We start from the raw sequence: 21,847 nt of genomic DNA on the forward strand, positions 1-21,847 counted from the left end.
AGTAAACTTTATGTAAACCGAAGCTATGTTTTAATATGTATTACAGAAAATTGGACAAATGAAGGTCCTCAGACCGTTAGAGTCAAAAATCAGACTTCTAACTATGCACTGATTTTTTGCTTGATCCATCTATACCCAACTACAGTTGGTGAAAGTAGCCAAACATCAAGTCCTGTAACACTCTTCTGGTAGATATAACAATGAGTTTGACTTGAGAGGTCCCAAATATTTTAGTTTCACAAAGTTTAATATTCCTTAAGAAAATTCACATGGATTATAGTCCATAGCCAGGCTTCAAAGATTTCACAAAAAGCATAGGTTGCATATTTAAACAGCAAAAAAAAAAAAAAAATACAAATCATACCAATACAAAGTAAAATATTACGTCTATACTATTCATGTAACAAATATACACAGGATAAAAGGATGCATTGATAATCACATCAGAATGGTAAAAAATGAAAACATATCCACAAAAGGGGAGAGGGGGATTTAAAAAAAGAAAAAAAAAGGGGGGGGGGGGGCAAAAAAATGTTTAACTTTAAACAAGACAAATCAGCTTTACAATCACAATGCTGACCCTGTGCCAGCCGATTTCCTTCAATTGGGTCAAGGGTCATACCCTCCAAAAGCCTTGATGCCGAGAGCATGTGGTAAAAATACCAATATACAGTCGCCATTTACAGCTGAACGGTAAAAGGGTCCCTGCCAGTGTGGTACACATTCGTCCACACTGGAGTCTTCTCACTATAGACAACTAGATTGTATAGACGACGTGCCAGGGGTGATAAGCGCTCCATATGTACAGTCTAACAGCACCTCTTACTCTCGCTGTCTTTGTGCATGTCCACACCTTTAGGCTCGGAGTCACGCCCTGGAGTCTGCAAGAGAAAAAAAACATAAACTGACTGACTGATTGACTGTTTTATTATAAGTAAGTGTCATTTGAAGTGCCAGGCAAACTATCCCCCAAACTGTTTTAATTTACATATTCAGAACTTTTTCTGGACTACAAAAAGCATTTAAATTAAGATAAAGTGTGGTGGTCCATTCTGACCACGTCTATTAAGTGATGAAACGTCAAATAACTTTCTTCATGAGAATTTCCCTTAATTGTCCATAGAAAATTTTCACAATACTTCTTTTTTGTAAAATCATCGCCCATAAATACCCAGAGGATCACTTCAATAGGTTTTAATTGATTTTGAGTTGCTCCAAAATAATCGTTTTTGAAAATATAGTTTCAATACTCCATCTTGATAAAAAAAGAAAGAATGACTAAGTATATCTGGACATATTACACTTTTCCTTTCATTTCCTTTAATGTTCACTTTAATATATGATATGATTCAGTTTTACTGGTACCCAGTGGTAAACCACAAACTTCCCACAGATGTGATTTATTTATTTGATTGGTGTTTTACTCTGTACCCAAGAACATTTCACTTATAAGAAGACAGTTTCCCCACATATGACATACATGTTAGAGCTTGTTATATACAAACTAGAGGAATCCACTGCCAATTCTCAGATACCTCTTGACGTAATGCCACACAAGCAAGAGTCAGATCTGATCATTCAACCACAGTGGTCACTGGCAACTGATTCTGAGAGATCTCCTGATCTTGGGTGTTTAAAACTTTGCTTGGAGGGTTGGATGATATCCTACTGGAAAATACTACAAACTAAACTGATTCAGCGTTTACTTCCTGTAGGACCAAACTTACATGTCTCTTCAGTATAAATACGAGGCCTTTTGCATTTTGTATTTTTACTTCACTATATTGATGAAATAAGAATAAAAGACAACCCATCATGCCCAAGAAATTCTGAAGAACCAAGTCCAAACAAACTCCTTACCTTATTCAATATTGCCCGTGCTAGGTCCATGAATGCTTTTTCTACATTGATGTTAGCTTTTGCACTAGTTTCCAAAAAAGGAATACTATGTTCTCTGGCAATCTGCAAAAGAGACAAATTTCACATTTCATTAAAAAAAAAAAAAATCCAAAAAAAATTTGAACACAGGATGAAGATACCCACCCCCACTCCACCAGGCTAGCCAGACGTCCAACTGGACGGGCAATCCAGCCAAAAGGGGTATTTTGGACGGGCAAAATTTTGAATCAACATTTCTTTTGGGGAGGGGGGGGGGGGGGGGGGGTAAAAACAAAATAAATATATTCAAGATCGTTCCATTGAAACAAACGTGAGGTTGTGTTGTTGTTGTTGTTGTCTGCATTAGCGCTCGTAATCAGTGAGAGTGACGGCGATGAAGAAATTGTAGACGACCCACGAGACAGGAGTCCCATTAAGCGCGCGGCAGGCACGGCTAGTCCCAGCCCACAGACCAGTACACTGTTTCAAAGGGTATTAACATTATATGTATGTATGCTAGATTGTGAATATTTTTCTAACATGTAGGTTTTCAAAGTGTATTCATATATGTATTCAGATGACAGAAATGATCTTTGACATGCACTACTGTGTCACTGTGCCAAAAGTTAATTTCTCGACATAGATATGTGACTGATAGTACATGTATTTGAATTGTTTCTTGTTTTGTTTTTTGTATTTTACAAAGTTTATTTCTACCTACTGTGACTTAGCTGCTCAAATTGTATGGTGATTGGTGCCACTACTCTTTTTAGTGAGTGACAGTCACAGATTCAGTGGTGATAATTTTGCCTGTTCTCAGTCTCAGTTGTAAGAGCTATGTATACTGTATTCTGATTTGGTTCCGTTGCATTTTAATGTGAAGTAGTGTAACTGTGAGTGACATGCACCTGCTGTGCCAAATTACCATGCATTTTGATTGTTTTCCTTTTATATGTATTTTTGTGTATTTTATTGTTCACAGTTTATTTATTTCTACCTCCTGATTCACAGCATTCACACTTGAACTGTCAGAACTGCTGCGCCAAATTGCCATTGTTTTCCTTGCATTTGTATTGAATTGTGTATTTTACAGCTCAATTTGTTTTTCTACCTCCTGTTTCACACTTGGTTGTCCAAAGCATAACAGATTGTAACCTTACATAGTTTAATATAAAATTTATGTACTCTTTTTAGTGATTTGCACTCAGTGTCAGTCATTGGTGGGAAAAGTGTGATATATTGGATGCCCCTAAAAACAGTCAATTTCTGGGGTCCAATAGTAATACATTATTTCCAGTGATATAACGGCAATTAAAGCTATTAAAAGGTCTTGATTTTCAATGATACAGTGGCGATAAAATGTCTCCGGCGGCAGACCCCCTGCTTATTTACGGCGGCCCCCAAACCCCCTGCCTTTTTGGACGCCCTATTGTCAGATCCTGGCTAATGCCCTGCCCCACTCCCTTCATATCTTCTCTGTATGTACATATATTTACAGCATTTCCCTTGCCCCATGTAATTTCTGTATATACTTAAGCCGACAGAGATCAACCTAGCAACTAAAAGAAAACGGGAGCATCTGATTGCACACTGACTTTAGTTGATCTACAGTGGCTTGTGGTCGCCGACAACTGCTGACTAAGCAGTACTTTAAGTTGAACATCCTCTACTTTTCTACATCAGAAAACATCCAGTCGTTTCCAGTTGAGTTCTGTCGACGTATGCATGTTTATGCCCAGTTAGTCACAGCAGATCAGGATCGCAAGGTTTTGTCAATCTTTTCGACACACATGTAATGCTTAGGTGGACCCAGTTGTTCATAAGTCGACCTACACCCAACTAAATACAGCATTTCCTCTCGCCCCAAGATATATGGTAACACTGTAGTAATGTACTTACAGCATGTTCTTCCCTTTCCCTCCCTTCATTAGTAAACTGTGTTTACTAATGTACTTACAGCATCTCCCCTCTCCTTTGACACCTGCCTCTTGTCTTCCATGTCACACTTATTTCCCAGGATCATTTTTTCAACATCTTCATTTGCATGCTGTAGAGTAGAAAGAAAAAAGGCTAGATATTACAAATCTACATACACATACAAATATTTTAATGACAAGACATATATATGTAGCACAATGAATTACCTTTGTCATTCCATTTTAATGAAATTCTGTATTGACTTCTGCTTACAATATGATGTGACTCAAAGAGAAATTGAGGTGAAAATAGTAGGGTTCTTCGTTTTATAGCACAAGAGGAATACAACATTGGGCTTACACTAACACTAGTGTTCATTTATTTATTAGTTGTTGATTATTTCATATCTGAATACTGTGAAAAACCTAAGAATTTGACAGGATTTTAAAGCTTTTAAATTAAAGCACCACAATTGGTACATTTCTTAAAATTTGGTGTTCTAATAAGGGTGTATGTGGTGATCAGTTTACCAAATTCATTTGTTTCATAAAGATATTTATTACTTTGACCAACTGGTGTTTATCCCCATACTCAAGAAAAATTTGCTTTAATGGGTGAGGAAACCACAGTTCCCTCAGTAATCCACCAACACTTTGCCATGTACTTGACAAACTTTATGACTTCCAGCCGAAGTCGATCTAACACTATCTGGATTTGAAGCTGCAACATCACAGGTAAAGAGTCAAAAGGCGTGGCCAAGACTAGAACAATTAGCCAACTGAGCCTGTGACAGCCTAATAAATGCATACGTATCAGTATTGAAAAAAAATAATAAACATATGAAACCCATAAAATGAAACTGTCTACTGTACATGAGGAGCATCTTCAATTCATGACCAGCTGGGTCAAATTTTAATTACCCCTGACATTCCCCTTGAATATAAAAACTTCAAGCAAATGGTATATGTACATATGAAGGAGACACATAAAACCTCTCAACACACGTGAGACTGGGTTTAGAGTGTTCAAACAGGGACTGTCTATACAGGGGTTTGTGTTTTGGTTTGAACTATATTCAAGACAAGCCTGGATGTGACAAGCAGAAGCATGTTGGTACACAAGGGATATACAAACAGGTATTCAAATCTAAAAAATCTAGTTTTCCATCAATATCCTTAAAATTTGTCTTTAGTTTGAGACTGATAAAATGTAAAGGTTTAAGAAGGGCAAAAATAGTTCTTGAGTTACTAAATTACATCAATCTGAGTCATCATTTATATAACCTCAGTATGAAATGTGTAGTAAATTCTAAATTACACATGTGAGCATCTGTACATGTACTGAACGGAACCCTTGATAGACAATGTGTCAAAAACAGCATCACCATTAAAAACGACACTATAACACACATGTCCATTGCACTGAAAACACCTTAACACATACATCCTGGAACATACTTTAAATTTCTTTACACTTGCTTCCTGCTTGGAATGTTGCCAAGGGAGGCTGGGAATGCAACGTTGTTAGCCAGAAATTCAACAATCAGTGTCTTTCATGAAGTGAACTACATGTAGTATTAGCCGGAGTTGTGAATTTCTCAGTGGTGTTGGGTGTTGTTCATGTAATAACACTAAATCCAGGACACACTGGTCCCCTTCTGCCTAACACACTAATGTAGCTCAGCGGAGTACGGTGAAATACTGGCACTTACGCAAATTGAAAAGTTATGCGAATCTGACACAGCGCGTTGCCAAATTTCTTTCTGTTAAACAGAGCAGGTAACATCTTGAAAAACCTGACCCTGGTGAACAACTATATTCAGTGTTAAAATTTTAAGTGTTAAGCCAATAAAATTTTTGAACTTAGCCTGAAATGCCCTATTTTGTTTTACTTTTTTTTTTTTTTTTTAGATGTCACCAATTTCAATTCGTGGCTAGCCAACCAGATAGGGACAGAAGGACAGGTATTTACTGAGAGAGAGAGAGAGAGAGACAGAGACTTACAGAATCGAGCATGGGGTATGAATTTGGCAGTGGACAGCACCAACGTTCGGTCTGTTGAACAGACATTAGGAAAAGCTTTCAATGCTTTGTGTTAAAGGGACATACCGCCAAAGAAATTCAGAATTTTGGAGTTGGGTGCAACATGCAAAATGAAGCAGCGCAAAGATTCCCACAATACAACATTCAATCATGGATCGCACATGTAAACAATACGATACATTTAAAGCAAGTTATAAGTCTAGTAAATCACATATGATCCTCCTTTCTATTGATAAAGTACTTGTAATTGCCAATGGCAGATCTGAAGTTACACTGTAGACCACATAACTGCAACACATTGCCATGTGTGACATTTCAAGTTCACTGAACATCTCCTGTCATCTAGACAACAAGGGGAGATAACTGACTAATAAAGGTCATACTTTCTAAATACAGTGACTTGAGTGAGTTGATGGTTGAAGAAAAACCCCGGATAAAACTGAACATTCGATCATTCACTCAAGAGTCTGATACAGATCAGTAGACAACTGGGAGTCTCAACTTACTATAGATGAGGTCTAAAATAACAGCATAATTTTTTCTATGCCGGCGGTATATCCCTTTTACATAGCATGTTATAGATGGGCAGACAAAAATAAATGTCCAATGTGAGATCATGTTAGTTGATCAGTAGGGACGCACCGTGAAATCGACAATGAGTATATGTGCATTAGCTTGACATGGCATAAACAGGACATTCCAACAAAGCTTTATACTCAAATGCAGTCTTTTCAATTTGAGGCATGCTATGACACTCCAATGCTTCCTCATCCTAAAACAAAGCCTAGGTGTGCTAATAAGACAAACCTGACAAAATCAACAGTACGGGAAGAACTAATTCAGGTGTGCTCATCGCACTCCTGATCTTTTGCAAGGTGTAATAATCACCACATTTGCTCAAAAACAAGCACAAAGGCTTGTATTGGATAGACATAATCTACAATTCATGCTTACAAAGAAAACCGTTGTCCCCATTTCATAAAAGGTGACAAAAATAATCTGATAAACAGCAGCAGAGAGAATGTCCCCTCTGAACCTCTGAATGAGGGACAAGCGCATGTCAATGCATCCTAACTTCAGCGTGTACCACAGTTCCAGGTTTTTGTGTAATATCAGGTGCTAAAGTAAATGCTGATTATTTGTTTGATGCAATGCAATGCTCATGTATCTACATTTTACTTCTTAGCGTACGCTTTCAAAATTTGAGGAAAACTGAGCGCCCAGGGTAAACCAGTGACACTCAGATTTTCACTACATTTAATATATATAGGAATTTAATATAAATATATATATATATGTTATACTTATGTAAGGCAAGTGATAACAAATTTCCTAAAAAAACATACAATGCCACCAAGACCTGGAAAACAGTGTAGAAACCAAGCAGATTCCTCTCGTTAAGGATAACATTTCACAAAGTAGTGAACATTTTTTAATCGTACATTTGTCATAGAATATTTTGCATGTCACTATTACTCTAAAATTGTCTTAGGCTAAGGAATCCAGAGGAATCCCAGATTCTTGTCGGAGAGTCTGATTCCTCCAATTTACTATCTCATATTTCTTCTTAAGTAACATGTAATGTTAAATTTGTCACCTTGCGTTTTCTAACTGATCCAACACGTAACTCCCTACAGTGTAAAAGCTGTCCTTGATCCCATATGATTATCATACACATATACTGTACATATACAAACCTCATCTATATTCCTCAGCCACTTGGATATATTGTCAAATGTCTTGGCATTTGTGATATCATAGACCAGCATGATGCCCATGGCCCCTCTGTAGTAGGAAGTGGTAATGGTGTGGAATCTCTCCTGGCCTGCAGTATCCCTGAACACAACAAAAAAACACAACAAGTGATAGTCCATTTCTATATCCATCCAGTAAACATTTTGACAGTAAATATGTTCACCAAACTGCCCATTATTCTGTTACATATTAGCAACATTACATTTATTTACTGAATTACATTTGGACCAAAAGAATCACTACTACCCTTCCCAGCCTGGAACAATGTTGGACAGAGAAAAGCAACATTTTTTCTGTATTTGTACAGTAGCAAAGGAAGGAATGTTGTGACAAGGATAGTCCTGATGCCATCTAATAGAACTGGAGTTGATTTCTGCTGGGAACTTACTGCTGATAATAGCAACTGAATAATGACCACACAGTGCCAATGAAACATGGCACCCTGTCAGTTTTTCACAGTCTGAGAAGAGTTGGCTCTGGAGATCCCGCTGGCCGCCATTTAGCTGATATAAAATGTCCCTTTCCCAACTCCTCATGAAGACATCACATTAAAGACAATATGTTGTTATAAAACTGATACACTATCATTTTGACTATTTGCTACAACCAGTTTTCAGAATTCTCACAGCACAGGGCAAAAATCAATGCTGATGATCTGTAAAACCTATCATAATGGCAACACTGTGACCCATTTTGTGAGTGTCATTTATACAGAGCAACACCATTGGCATGGTGAATTCTGGGTAACCATGAAAGACTCTATGGGGTCGCATTGTAATTATGAGCAGTATGCAGTGGTATTATACTGGTCTATTTTATGTTGAAAATCTGTACTGGACTAAAATATTGAGAGCAACATGGCCAAGTAAAATACGACTCCATACCATAATAAACAGTTAAAATATCTAAACATTACAGAGGGCTAAAAATAAAAATAAATAAAAAACTGGAAATTCAGGTAACGGCTTGATAAACTCATAAAAATTCAAATACATGCTTGCGACAATTTCTGTATATCACAGTAGTCTTCCACACATCCAAAAATTCTTACCATATTTGAAGTTTAATTTTCTTTCCACCTAATTCTACAGTCTTGATCTTGAAATCAATACCTGAAAACATAAGAGCATAATTTCACTGACCAATGACATGAACACATATGTGCATGATATAAATGCTTTCACTTTTTAGAGGATGAAATGTTGCGGACTGTGATTGCTTAGTTTTGCAACGGATACATGTACATCCAAAATTATTAAAGCCATCATTTTCAGGTGTAGAGAAAGGCTGAGTAACTGTACATTCCTGGATAAGGAAGTATGAGGCATGAAGCGCTGAGGGCTTTGTTATCCAGGAATGTACAGTTACGTTTGCATTTGTGTTACATAATAAACGATTTCTGTATTGAGCTGTGGGAAGGAGTGGGGATAAGAAGGGTGAAGATAGCACAAGGTTATGTTTTCGTTCTGATACTTTATGTATGGCAACAAGGCCAAAAGATGCTTGATTAGACAATTCAGACCTGCCAGATGAATTTAGGAAAGTACGGCTGCTTTACTTTCTGGACGGAGAAAGCATGTGTTTTCTGAATATCGTGACGTCACAACAAGCATTTAAGGGCCAGTGATACACAAGTGTTAGTTCTCGGATGCTGCTGGTGGCGTCACTGTTACAGGATTACACTCATCCGACATGGAGCAGAACAGCTGGAATCTTTCTCGGGCCTCGTCTGTTGAGAACTGTTTCAAAATTATATGAATTACGAATTTGTGTCTACATTTGAAAATGCAGAATCATAGCCTTGCAGTAGTATAACCTTCTACTGTAAAGTTTACAATAATCAGAATGTACAACTTACATGGCTTCTCAGAAGACCTATCACTGCCAATTACTGTTCGCTCTATTTCATGCTCAAAGGACAGACCTTCACTTAATTTTCTGAGGTTTGAAATTAAGGTCATCCGTTACACACAAGCAAATGTGAATACAATTACAGCGGTTTCATAAAGTGTATTTTAATGTGCCTACACATATGATGTACATTGCCAGAATATCCAAAATTTCCAACAACAAGATTTCATGTCAAAAAATAAGTTCTTTTGAGGCCAGAAATTAAGATCTGATTTTCTGTAGAGTTTGATCTTTCTTTTTTTTTTTTTAATTTAACAATCAAAAAGACAAACCCACAATAGATAAATACTATGTTCTGTTCATAGCATTACTACTTTCAAGGAGAGAAAATTGTGAAATCTGTATCTCAATGAATGTTTTATGGGTTAAGTCAAACCTTATTGCCCCAAAAGTAAAATACGATCTATGTGATTTTTGCCCATTTGAAATTTTTGGACATGGGACTTTTGTGTAGCATTTTGTCATATATATGTATATATGTACTAAGACCCTAAATGTAGAAGGCTGGCTTTTGTGCAGCATTTTGTCATATTTATATGTACTGAGACCCTAAATGTAGAATGCTAGCTTTTGTGTAGCATTTTGATATATATATATATACTTGAGGAAAAAGATTCCGCATGACTTACAGCATATATGCATTTTTAAGTTTATTCCACAGTAGGAGTACAAAAGCTGGCTTTGTTTTTGTCTCCAAATGCACATGAAATGCGCCTGTTACACAACACTAGGTGTGGTACTCATGTATAGCTAAAACACTGCCAAATAGGTCAAGAGGTTGCATGCATACAACAGGAAGAAGAGATCATGTGCCTAAATGTAGCATGACCATGCATGCCATATACACTTAACACATCAGTAACTGTTTACATTTATGTGTCACAATTTAGTATATGTTGTTTTTGGTGTACTGTATAAATTGGACTTTTTACATGTTACATTATAACTATGGTATAGAATAACAAATGATCTAATTCTATTCTTACTTCCTTGTATACACTGTTAGAACATTTCTACAAAAAAAAAATTGTAAGGAACACGAGGATGGCTCTAGAAATGTTATGTAAGCGTCCTTATATACACATGTAGAGAAATGGATAAAAACTGAACACTGCGTTCAATGTTCAGAATGTACACACCCATGCAGTGTGTATGGGAATGAGATTACCAAAGCTCAATGTCTACAACGACGTTAAACCCTAAGCACTCACTCATTCACTCACTTAATGTCTACGACGACATTAAACCCCAAGCACTCACTCACTCACTCAATGTCTACAACGTTAAACCCCAAGCACTCACTCACTCACTCAATGTCTACGACGTTAACCCCCAAGCACTCACTCACTCAATGTCTACGACGACGTTAAACCCCAAGCACTCACTCACTCACTCAATGTCTACAACGACGTTAAACCCCAAGCACTCACTCACTCACTCAATGTAAGCACTCACTCATTCACTCAATGTCTACAACGACGTTAAACCCCAAGCACTCACTCACTCACTCAATGTCTACAACGACGTTAAACCCCAAGCACTCACTCACTCACTCAATGTCTACAACGACGTTAAACCCCAAGCACTCACTCACTCACTCAATGTCTACAATCATTCTGAACATACATCATCATGCAGTACATTATTCCAAGATGTAGTCAATCTTTTCTGCACTTTCTCAGATGAACTGCACAGCTCGGATCGAAGGTGTATAAAAAACAAAACATATTTCTGGTACATGTACTGCATTTAGGCTCAGCTCACAGGATGTATTCTGATATCAATTTGCTTAATCAAATAATGATGACATCCCATAGTTACAGCCCTAGTTGAAATACAAAATGTGTCCAGAGATTTGGCAGTAATGAGTTTAGTGCCTCTGCCCACAAATTTGGGGTACAAATTGAAAATATGGTCACTAATAACACTGCTGCTCACATCTATCTTTGGATCAAGTCAGATTTAGTAAATGTGATGCCTCCCAAAGCAATGAATCATTTGTGTTTTGATTTCACTTGTATTTCAATCCTCTTAGATTTGCATATGTTATCTTAATACAGTTTTGGAAGTCCAAGGAAAATTCCTCTTGAGGCTTGCAAAATAGTTCTTATACTTAATCTGAATTATAATTATAATCATTTGTGACAGCTGAATTAAGTGGCTGTTTGTTACCTAGGAAAAAAAAATTGTTGAAGACCAAAAAAAAAAAAGGATAGAGAACATTACACTGAAGAAAACAATTTAGACCCAACATTGCTACACAATTGATGACGGCACCAAAAACCATGGCAATACATGGTATATTGTTTACAGCCTCTACTCTGAACACCTACTGCTATAGCAACAACACGAAAGGGACATGGAGTTAACTGTTCAATCAACACATTTGAGGAAGATTGTGCCATCATGTGAAATCACACTCTCACACATCACTGTGTTAATACAGACAGGGTTAACTACAGTAACACTAGGTACATGTAACACATGTCAGTTAATCCATATTTTGAGTCTACTCTATGTACATGTATGTACTCTCTCTGTTGCCTTCTCCATCCTCAATTCTCAGCTCATCAACTCTATCCATGACACACCTGACCACAATTTTCCACAGTTAACAGTAACTGGTAATACCACTTCTCTCAGATCACATACATCTGGTGCATGTATACATGTATACATGTATTACAGCATGTGTGAAGTCATGAAGTCAAGCATAAAAACTTGCTTCAACGGAATGCTCTACATGTATGTCTGAAATTTCCCCTGAAATGTTTTAAATATACTGGACACTCAATAAATTTCAAACAAATATGAAGGTTCTCAACTTAAATTCTGGAAAAAAAAAAAAAAAAAAAAGGCTTCGTGGCTGGGTGACTAACTATGGAACCAGACAGGCTGACACAAGCCACAGGGGCATCCAACAACTGGGAAGAAACAACGGTAGAGTGTATAACACTGCTCAAAGAGTCTTGTCGTTCTTCAGATGGACTCTGTATGTAACTCCTCAGACTGGGCTCATTCCAGTGACCAGTTAGGGATTATCCTTACATGTATTCCAACACCAGCGTGGCTCAGAACTGTAGCTGCAGTGCAGCAATTTCCCACTTTTGGAAGGATTACTAGTAAGAGGATGTTGAAAAAATATGTAACATTGCCCATGTTGCGCTTATCCAGATATAATACCTAGACGCTTGTTGTTTGATGCCACCCCTTTATATCTGACACACAGGATAAGTGCCTAAAGGCCACATGACATCGGTAACGGTAAATATTTCACCATTAGACTTAACTGCCTGACTAGTTATAGGTAAATTCAATTTGCCTTTGTCCTCAGAAAATGTGAGCTGTCAAATTTCAAAGAAAACTGACATTCTGACAGCACAGCACAGCACAGCCCCTCTTTATTAGCGAAATGGAACCGTCCCAGTGTCCATGACAAGGATAGCAACTGTGTGTAGATTTTCAATTTGAGCACACATTGCTCATCATTGCTTTTAGCGTTAAGGTTTTTGGAGTTATGTTATAATGAAACTTTGACACTCTTCAACATTATGTTGAAACGAAACATTCTTAACAAGACCTACATCTAGAGAAAATTGAGGCTGCATCAAATGTTTTAACATCATAAAGCCAAGATGGTGCCTTCATGTCTTAATTTATTCTTTAAAATAAAACATCTCTGGGTGTATTGTATATCCTGAGCATTTTGACATTGAGCATTATTTACATGTATGTAACTAGCATTACTGCATTATGGCTACCAGCACAAAACCTATTTTCCACAGTCCATTACATCTACTAAAGCATGCGTTTTTCGGCTTGTAAAAGAAAAGAAAATTTGAACAAATAATATACAGTACATCGTAAGATAATACTTATCTACAAAGTTATCCACACATGCGAAACATGATTAGTCTAGGATCCTCTAATATACATCTAGACACATGTGTATAACATTAATTGAACTGACAAGAAATCCTATTCTTGTCACATAGCACATACCTATGATTGGTGTTTAATGTCATACTCAAGAATTTTTCTCTCATGTTTATAAGGGCTGTCAGGTTTTCGGCTTGAGGAAACTAAGTGCTGGAGTAAACCACTGTGATTGGCTAAAACTGGATTCAAACATGTGACCACATTGGTCAATGGTCTGATGGTCACAGAGAGCCTTTGCTTTGTCAGCGAATTCCAATCTGACATCTCACCAATCCCACTCTGTTACTTTTGAATCTTGTCTTTCCCCACACTAAACAACTAATAGTCATGTCTCATATACAGTACTCCAAATGATATAACTAAATACATCATGTACTACGGTCATGGCCTTTTCACTTATCTTTACTTTTAGCTAAAACAGACATGACATCAACAGTTTGTCAGTCTGCCAAGAACTAAAGGTCACAAATAAATAATTGTAAAGCATCCAAATACTGATAAATTTTGTAATCAAAGACAGCTTGAACACCCAAAACAAAATGCGGCACATTACTAAAAACAGTTTGAACAACATGATGTTTAACTTGGGGCTTTATTTATGATTAGTGCGAAAAATTAATGACGGCAATGGTACTGGTCTCATTACATTAGCTTCGTGGACATGTTGAAAATTGCGTCTTCAGTCATTCATAGTATGTTGGTTGTATTTGGTAAGTTTATGACATGGTCAAATGGTTAGATATATGTATGTTGGCTTTAGTTCATTTCTTCATGTCTGACACAATCAAATGTTTGTGAGGTGTGTTCAATGCTGTGTCAGAAATATTATATAACCAAAACACAACCATACATACAGAACTAACTATCATTCTGATGAAAAACAATTTCCTCATGCACTAAGAAAAGCTTTCCTTGTGTAAGCTTCCTTAGGAAAAAATGGAAAGGTATAAAAATGCACAACATATACAAAGTGGGGATTAGCTTTTAAAGGTAATGAACATCTGAGAAGCGGGTTGGGAACCAAAAAATGCAACAGCCTTGCCTTTACAGACGTAAAGGGATAATTTTCTCTTATGATGCAGTGTATTTGTAAAGGTCTAACAGGGATGATAATGATGTATAAAACCTTTTAACAAAAGGTATACCATGCCTGTTATGCTGAGGGAAACAAGCAAATACTTTGTTGTTTATTTGAATTTAAAACAAAATCCAACACATCATTGTTGTTTCAGTCTGTCACGATTGTAGTTCTGTCAAAATAAAAAGACAGAATTCCAGAAAGCCTTCACAGAGGAGAAAATGAAAGTACCTATACCACAACCACACTGTTTACATGTACATGCACACGTGACTTGGGTAACTCTTTATTATTGATCAAGGAATCAAATGTTTTAAATCACTAGCAACAGATTTTGTGTCGGAAGTAAATGAATGAAGCCAGTTGTTGTTGTCACACACCTAAGCTATCGCCCAATGAGTCATCCGCATAAGGCTTGCTGACGACTCGACAAACTTTGACAAGTGACGTTTCCTTGCCTGCGAAGTAATGCACACTAAATATAATGCTTACCTATCGTGGAAATAAATGTCGTGTTGAAAGCATCGTCTGAAAACCTAAACAAAAGACATGTCTTTCCAACACCAGAGTCGCCGATCAGTAGCAATTTGAATAACAGATCGTAAGTCTTTTTCGCCATTTTACAATGCTTTCAAGCATTCAAAATGCAAAATGGCGGACGACTGTCGCAACAAGAAGCTTTGCTGCTCTTCCACAAATGGTAGGTCTTTCGAAAGACCTAGTTCTGTTGCTGAGACTTCTGGACTGTTGTGTTTCTGGGACTTTCAATGCAACAAACAGTAGTTAACGAGATAGCCCTTAACTTCCCCCCATATCACAAGTCCCAAGTGTTTCTTGGCTCAGCTCATAACGTCACTTCCGTCCGACGCTCGGGTGACTTTCCTGTTCCAAGGGAGACTACTTTTATTACCACAAACTTACGCAGAAACCTGTTTCAAAAGATTTTACAAAACCGTGGGTGTTAATACTCCCCTTTGAAAACCTTTTATATTTTAGATTATGCTAACAATAATGTTGGTTTTGATAGAGCTGATTTTTGTAGACCTGTTAGTTCCTTATAATATACAACATTTAAATGTCAACCGCAAATTATCAGTAAGTAGTGTACCCAATGTACGTCAAAAGCAGCTAACAGTTGTTGTGCGACTTCTTCATAGAATTGTTTACACACTTTAAAATTATTTCGTAAGGGATTGTCATTAATAACAACTATATCTGAAAAATCAAGTGTTAAAAAAAGATATTTATTTGGTGCAATATGTTTTTACCGTTCTTTATTATTCGGAAATATTTTGGAAAATGCATTTCTAGCTGACTGAGAAGAAATCCCTCCAGTGATTGACAGATATATACAACCCCAGTCTCAAATCAGTAAAAGGGTTCTGTACCAATGCAAATTACTTTTGGTTGTTCCAGATATTTTCATTGAAATGCCAACATCATTGTATTCAGGAATTTCTATCCAAATGTTTAAGACATACATGTAAAATTTAAGGATTTTAAGCAGAGATGCTTTATAGTTGCACCGTTCGCTTTAATGTTATCATAGGCCTAACCATTGCCATCATGGTAGGGCTATAGGCGGCCTATCATCTCATACAGTTTTACTATAAATTGTAAAAGTATTGAACTCTACAATGATTTACATACTGTGTAATCTAAAATTCTATATTATTAGATCAGGGATTAAATGAAACATTGTGCAACTTAAATGCAACGTTCAAAGCCACACAGCTATACATGTACATATGTAGGTTAGCTCCATGTAGCAATGCGCCACACGATGTTGTATAGGGGATATTGCAAAAGCGTGGTTACATGGTTGAGGGGTTACATGAATACATGCCTAGTGCATGGTTATGCAGTCCAGTCCAGGGATAACGCAGAAGAGATATAAAAAATAAAAAATAAAAAAATAAAACAACAAAAAAACAACAACAACAACAAAAAAGACAAAAAAAACCCCGGTGCTATATGCCTTGTGAACCCCGCGGATGCCTGTTTGGCAATGCAGGCCTACTAGATAATTAATGAACTGAAACTATCATTAACAATCATATATGAGCTGAATAAATGTCCACTCGTATATCAATTTGGAGCTTTAAAACAAATGGAGAAACAAGCTTTGAAAAAATTGTCAGAAAGCAAACATCGCCGTTTGGTCCCTGTGTCAGCCTACTTTATAACCTCGCATATCGAAACCGTTTTTATATTTTATTGATACACCGGAATAACAGCTCCAGATTTTTTTGAAATTTTGTCCGTATTATATAGGCCTTCTTCATTTGTCTCAGACGGACAATTTGCAGGTTATATAAATGTCTGGAAACAAAGACTCTTATAAATTGTATAATTTGTACATACCGGTAGGCCTAAAATTGATTCAAATGATTGGTGTTTTACGCCGTACTCAAGAATAGTTCACTTATGTAAGACGGCGGCCAGCATTACGGTGGGACGAAACCCACTACCATCCATAGGCTGCTGGTCCGGGAGGCTTATAATCAGGGTTCAAGCACGCATGCAGCATACATGGCAAATTCCATGACTTTTCTGGTAACTGGTCAGGCGTAAACCACATACCACGCAACAGCAAATTAAAACATCCTCCGCTTAATTGTCAAGAATCTGAACGTAAAACAAGCATTGTAAATAATCTGGAAATTTTGTTTGGCTTCCAAAGACATTCAATAACCTGCACTTAAATTCCGTGACTTTCAACGATTTTCCAAGGCTGGCTCTATATCATATAGCTATATTAACCAGAGGGTCTACCCTCCCAATGTAGGCTGCACGGCTAATGAGGTAGCAGGTTCTAATCCAGTTTTCTCTGGTTTGATTTCGGGTAGAAGTGAGGAGCTGTGTCAGGTACCTCGCGAAGGGTGGCTTATAACCTAAGATTTATAAAAATCATAAACTTCATCAAATTTAAAGAATATTGGCTTTGTTGTTCTTTAATTATTTATTTATTTTGATAACATGTATGTTGTTTAACGCCCTATTCTCACAGAACTTCTCACCAACTCTGAAAAAAATAGTCTGTTAAATTTAACAGAAAGCCTGTTATCTGATGAGTGTTGCTGGATCGTATATTCTGTTATTCTAGCAGAGTAGGCCTATTTCTGTCAAATGTACCACCCATATTTTATTAATTCAGCATAACGATTCTACTAGACTAACGTGATATTATGTTGAGTATGACACAAAATTGTGTTATATTAACAGAAAACAGCTAGTCTACGATGGCAGTCAGTTTTACTGTATGGGGGAAGAAACCAGAGTGCCCATGAATGGTACCCCAGTTATATTTGGCAAATTATGTAGGCCTACTGTTTTTTCATCAGTGATATATAATCATATACAGAACGAACGTTATAAAGCACGCAAATGGCCTCCATGCATCCAGGTAATTCGTATAGTGGTATACCAGGTTTATTTAATTAAAGATTCAACAAACATTCTGGAAGTATTGCGAAAACAATACATGGGCCCTATGCATAGCGGTTTGAACCTACCTGTTTCATGTCATCACCCTCAACAGAACAAACGTGGCCACAGTTAATTTTGTTGAAAATGGAAGAAAAAGCTCGCAAAAAATTGACATATGATAGGTAACTTGTCCAGTCATATCAAGCTAAGCTTGTCTAAGCTTCAATTCAATGTTATGAATACTGCATGCAAGGCGTTATATATTATGCATTATGCATCTCGTTATACCACATTTCAAATTGGTAGAACGATGATTTAAAAACTTGTTTCACAAAATTTGCTCCGGATATGCAGAAAGAAACTGTATACCGACGTACACAGTTATTCCCACTATTATATAGCTCGCGTCAGTATTTGCGTTCTTATAATTTATATAATGTGCAGGCTCTTAATATAAAGCATAACTGAAACGATATTTTGGTTGTAAAACATTGATTTCGGTTATTATCATAACCATGGGTGCATTTCTTGTACGGAAACCTATACTAATAATACCATTAAGTTAACCATTTACGAGTCGAGACTATACTCATCGGCCCGGTGTCAGTATATAAACCTGTATACACAATAATGTGATTTGGATGGTCACCACCGTGCATATATCTCTGAACCTATATCATATTCAGATAAAATTTAGGAACTTTTGCTCGCTTTTACTTTTTGGAATTTTCATGCCTTTCGTTACATTAATTTGCATAAACCAATCGCTTTAATTTGTATATAAAGCTCAGTTTCCATCTGTGTGACGGCACCGTATATCTCTGAACTCATTCAAAGGAAATTCAGACTTTCACAGTAATAATTATTGCATGGGACTTCTATACATTTGCCATTTTTTAGGCGTATGGCCTTTTCAGGCCCACCATTGCATTAGCTTGCATATTAATCAGCTTCATTTGCATAACTGCAGCAGTATTTTGTTGCCGTTGATTTTCTGGTCTTATATATATTGAATGGAAAATCCTTGAGTTTTACATAGATGATTATTGCATGCATGTGACTGCATGTTATACATCGCGATAGTTACTGCCGAAAGCTTATTATGCTATACATGTACAACCATGTACACGGAAGTAAAAGTTATCCCACACGCGCCTATAGTTGGTTTTAGTTAAGCGGCTCCGAAGAAGAATTTATCTAACACTTGACTTTTGACCTTTTCAAATCAACACCTAAATTAATTTGCATACTAGTAGGCTTGATTTGCATGCTGTAGCCGCAAAATACAGCCGCACTTTCTGAAAATTCAAGAAGTTTTGCTTCACAACCAAGTATGCCAGAATGTACAAACTATATACGGACCTTTGTCAAGTATCTTCCGATGACATTCACCCGCAATGCAAGCTGTACGTCACACATGTGGAAGGCAAGGTATTTCCAAAGAACTTAACTTACAAACTTTTATATGTACTTGTCTACATATCAGACACCAGCCAATTCGTCAGTCAGGATTGTGTATCTCTGTAAAGGCCATCTTGCCCATTCTAAAACAGTCATTATCATTTATAAACTACAACCATACAACAACTTATTTGATTAATAAATTTATTTGCTCTCTCTCAAAAGAAAGCCATTTAAGACATCAGTTGTATAGCAATACATAACTTATACATATAATTACCCTAAAACGACAAAAGTTCATATGTACAACTCATTATATTACAATCTTTGGCGTTGATGCTCATCATCCCGCACTGTACTCAAACAAAGGAGGCTAAAACAGATGATGACTTCCATTAAAATCAGATTAGTATTATTATTATTAAGAAATCGTAGTTTGGTCCCAATGAAGATGCTTTTAAGATATTGTTACTTCTGAGCCAACTCACAGGTTGTCCTGCTGTACATTTTGCCTTTACTTTTCACATATCATCCAGCAGCATATGCTTGCCTTCACCTTCCAGCCTTTTCGCATATTACCCATGAACACTTTTACATTGTGTTAAAAAAAATAGACATTTTCTTGGCAGAATTTGAAATATATTTGCACGAGGATGAAACGGGTTATTAGCCAGATTACTCATGCTGGTGCAAAACTGAGTTATTCCAATGCATAAATTATATTTTGAAGAAGCCTTTCCCATCATATTATGTGGAAAACTTAAGTTTAATATACATACATACAATTACGTCTAAGCTACCATTTAAAACTGCAGAAAGCTGCAATGACTGCTTCCTGCATCTTTTCCAAAATGACAACAGGATAAATTCTTTGGGTTACAAGTTTAACGTTTGTAGAGGTAGTGGAAATATCACATGATATGATAGGCTTTAGTTCCCTTACATTATCTATTGGTTGATCCAACAGTAAATAATAAAGACATGCATCAAACAGTTTTAATAATGGAATGAAAAATATACATCCCATTGTCAGAAAACACCTTAGCTACACCCAATATTACACTGCATATTACTTACTCTACAGTTCAACAGGAAGTGATGCTAAATAGAAGCTTAACGTCAGAAGAATATGTGAGTACAGAGATTGAGTTTGACATATATACAGTGTGTCAAGCTGTTATATTATTACCTTTGAATGGTCTACATTTAAGTTAGTGGGTGAACAATACTATCTAGTAGTTACCCTTAACTGTTACGTAACTAATATCTGCCACCCACTTGTACAAGATGCTTCTCAGACTCCAATATAATGCCTGTCTGCTACTGTGCGGGCTAAGTTACTGCATCTGTCATGCATGTCTGCTACTGTGTGGGCTAAGCTATAGTAGGTGTCATACATGTCTGCTACTGTGTTGGCTAAGTTATTGTATGTGGCATACATGTCTGCTACTGTGTGGGCAAAGTTACAGTATGTGCCATGCATGTCTGCTACTGTGTGGGCAAAGTTATTGTATGTGCCATGCATGTCTGCTACTGTGTGGGCAAAGTTACAGTACATGTCATGCATGTCTGCTGCTGTGTGGAAAAAGTTAGGATATTGCATGTCTGCTACTGTGTGGGCTAAGATACAGTATAATGCAATTCTGCTACAGTGTGCTAAGATACACTGTCATGCATGTCTGCTATGCACTGTGAGGAAAATGTTAGGATATTGCCTGTCTGCTACTGTTCATAAATGTTCGCAACATTACAAAAGTTTGTTGTAGGTTACAAGTAATATGAACTTTTTAAAAAGACCAAACTACTGTCAGATCTAGCAATATGAGGCAGGACAGTTCAAAATGGACGGAATACCCATGTATTACAAACAACAAGCTCAGCAAACGCCAAACACAGCACACAAGCCACAAACAAATAGTATGTCCAGTAAGAGCTGTATGTATTATGGAAACAAACAATAAAAAGACAGGGTATATACAAAACAGCGAAGTCCACATGCAAGCGAGATCTTTCAAAACAAAACAATGACCTATCTATATGATACGTAACAAACAATGAGGATATTTTTCTTGCTAACAATGTAGCAGGCTAATAATGTTCGGACAAGGGCAGAAAGATAACGATATCTTCTATTAAACACAGTATAGTATCTTACACTATTTTCTACAGAGACTTTGGATCACATGTATATAAATTACAAGACAAAACAAGAATGATTCAGGATGAAGTTTTAGCATAAAACAGATTTGAACACAAACTATACCCACAATATTTATCATTCTCAGTGTACAGATAGAAAAATAGAATTATACACTTTAGCAAAGCATGTATAACGTCCACAGTTTCTTCATGGTAAGAAAGTTCTCGTAAATATACATGTAGTTCTGAAAATGCTGGACAATGTAGACATTTATACACTGATATCAAGTGAAAACAGTCACGCTGTTGGGGACAGTTCTCAGTACATACACACATACAGGTTATTATTTACATCGCG

The 21,847-nt window shown here is 36.8% G+C and overlaps 1 protein-coding gene across 1 annotated transcript; it reads right to left on the bottom strand.

The window, feature by feature from the left end:
• Positions 1-524: 524 nt before the first annotated feature.
• Positions 525-15,366, bottom strand: LOC135469785 (ras-related protein Rab-10-like). The gene is made up of 6 exons (XM_064748382.1): positions 15,013-15,366; positions 8,644-8,704; positions 7,535-7,673; positions 3,836-3,925; positions 1,861-1,962; positions 525-881 (listed from the first exon to the last, which is right to left on the bottom strand). Exons 1-6 carry the CDS (start codon positions 15,137-15,139, stop codon positions 810-812), a joined length of 591 nt encoding a protein of 196 aa, XP_064604452.1. The 5' UTR covers positions 15,140-15,366; the 3' UTR covers positions 525-809.
• Between the last annotated feature and the right edge of the window lie 6,481 nt (positions 15,367-21,847).

This window comes from Liolophura sinensis, chromosome 7 (assembly GCF_032854445.1).
Source record: "Liolophura sinensis isolate JHLJ2023 chromosome 7, CUHK_Ljap_v2, whole genome shotgun sequence".
Classification (NCBI taxonomy): domain Eukaryota; kingdom Metazoa; phylum Mollusca; class Polyplacophora; order Chitonida; family Chitonidae; genus Liolophura; species Liolophura sinensis.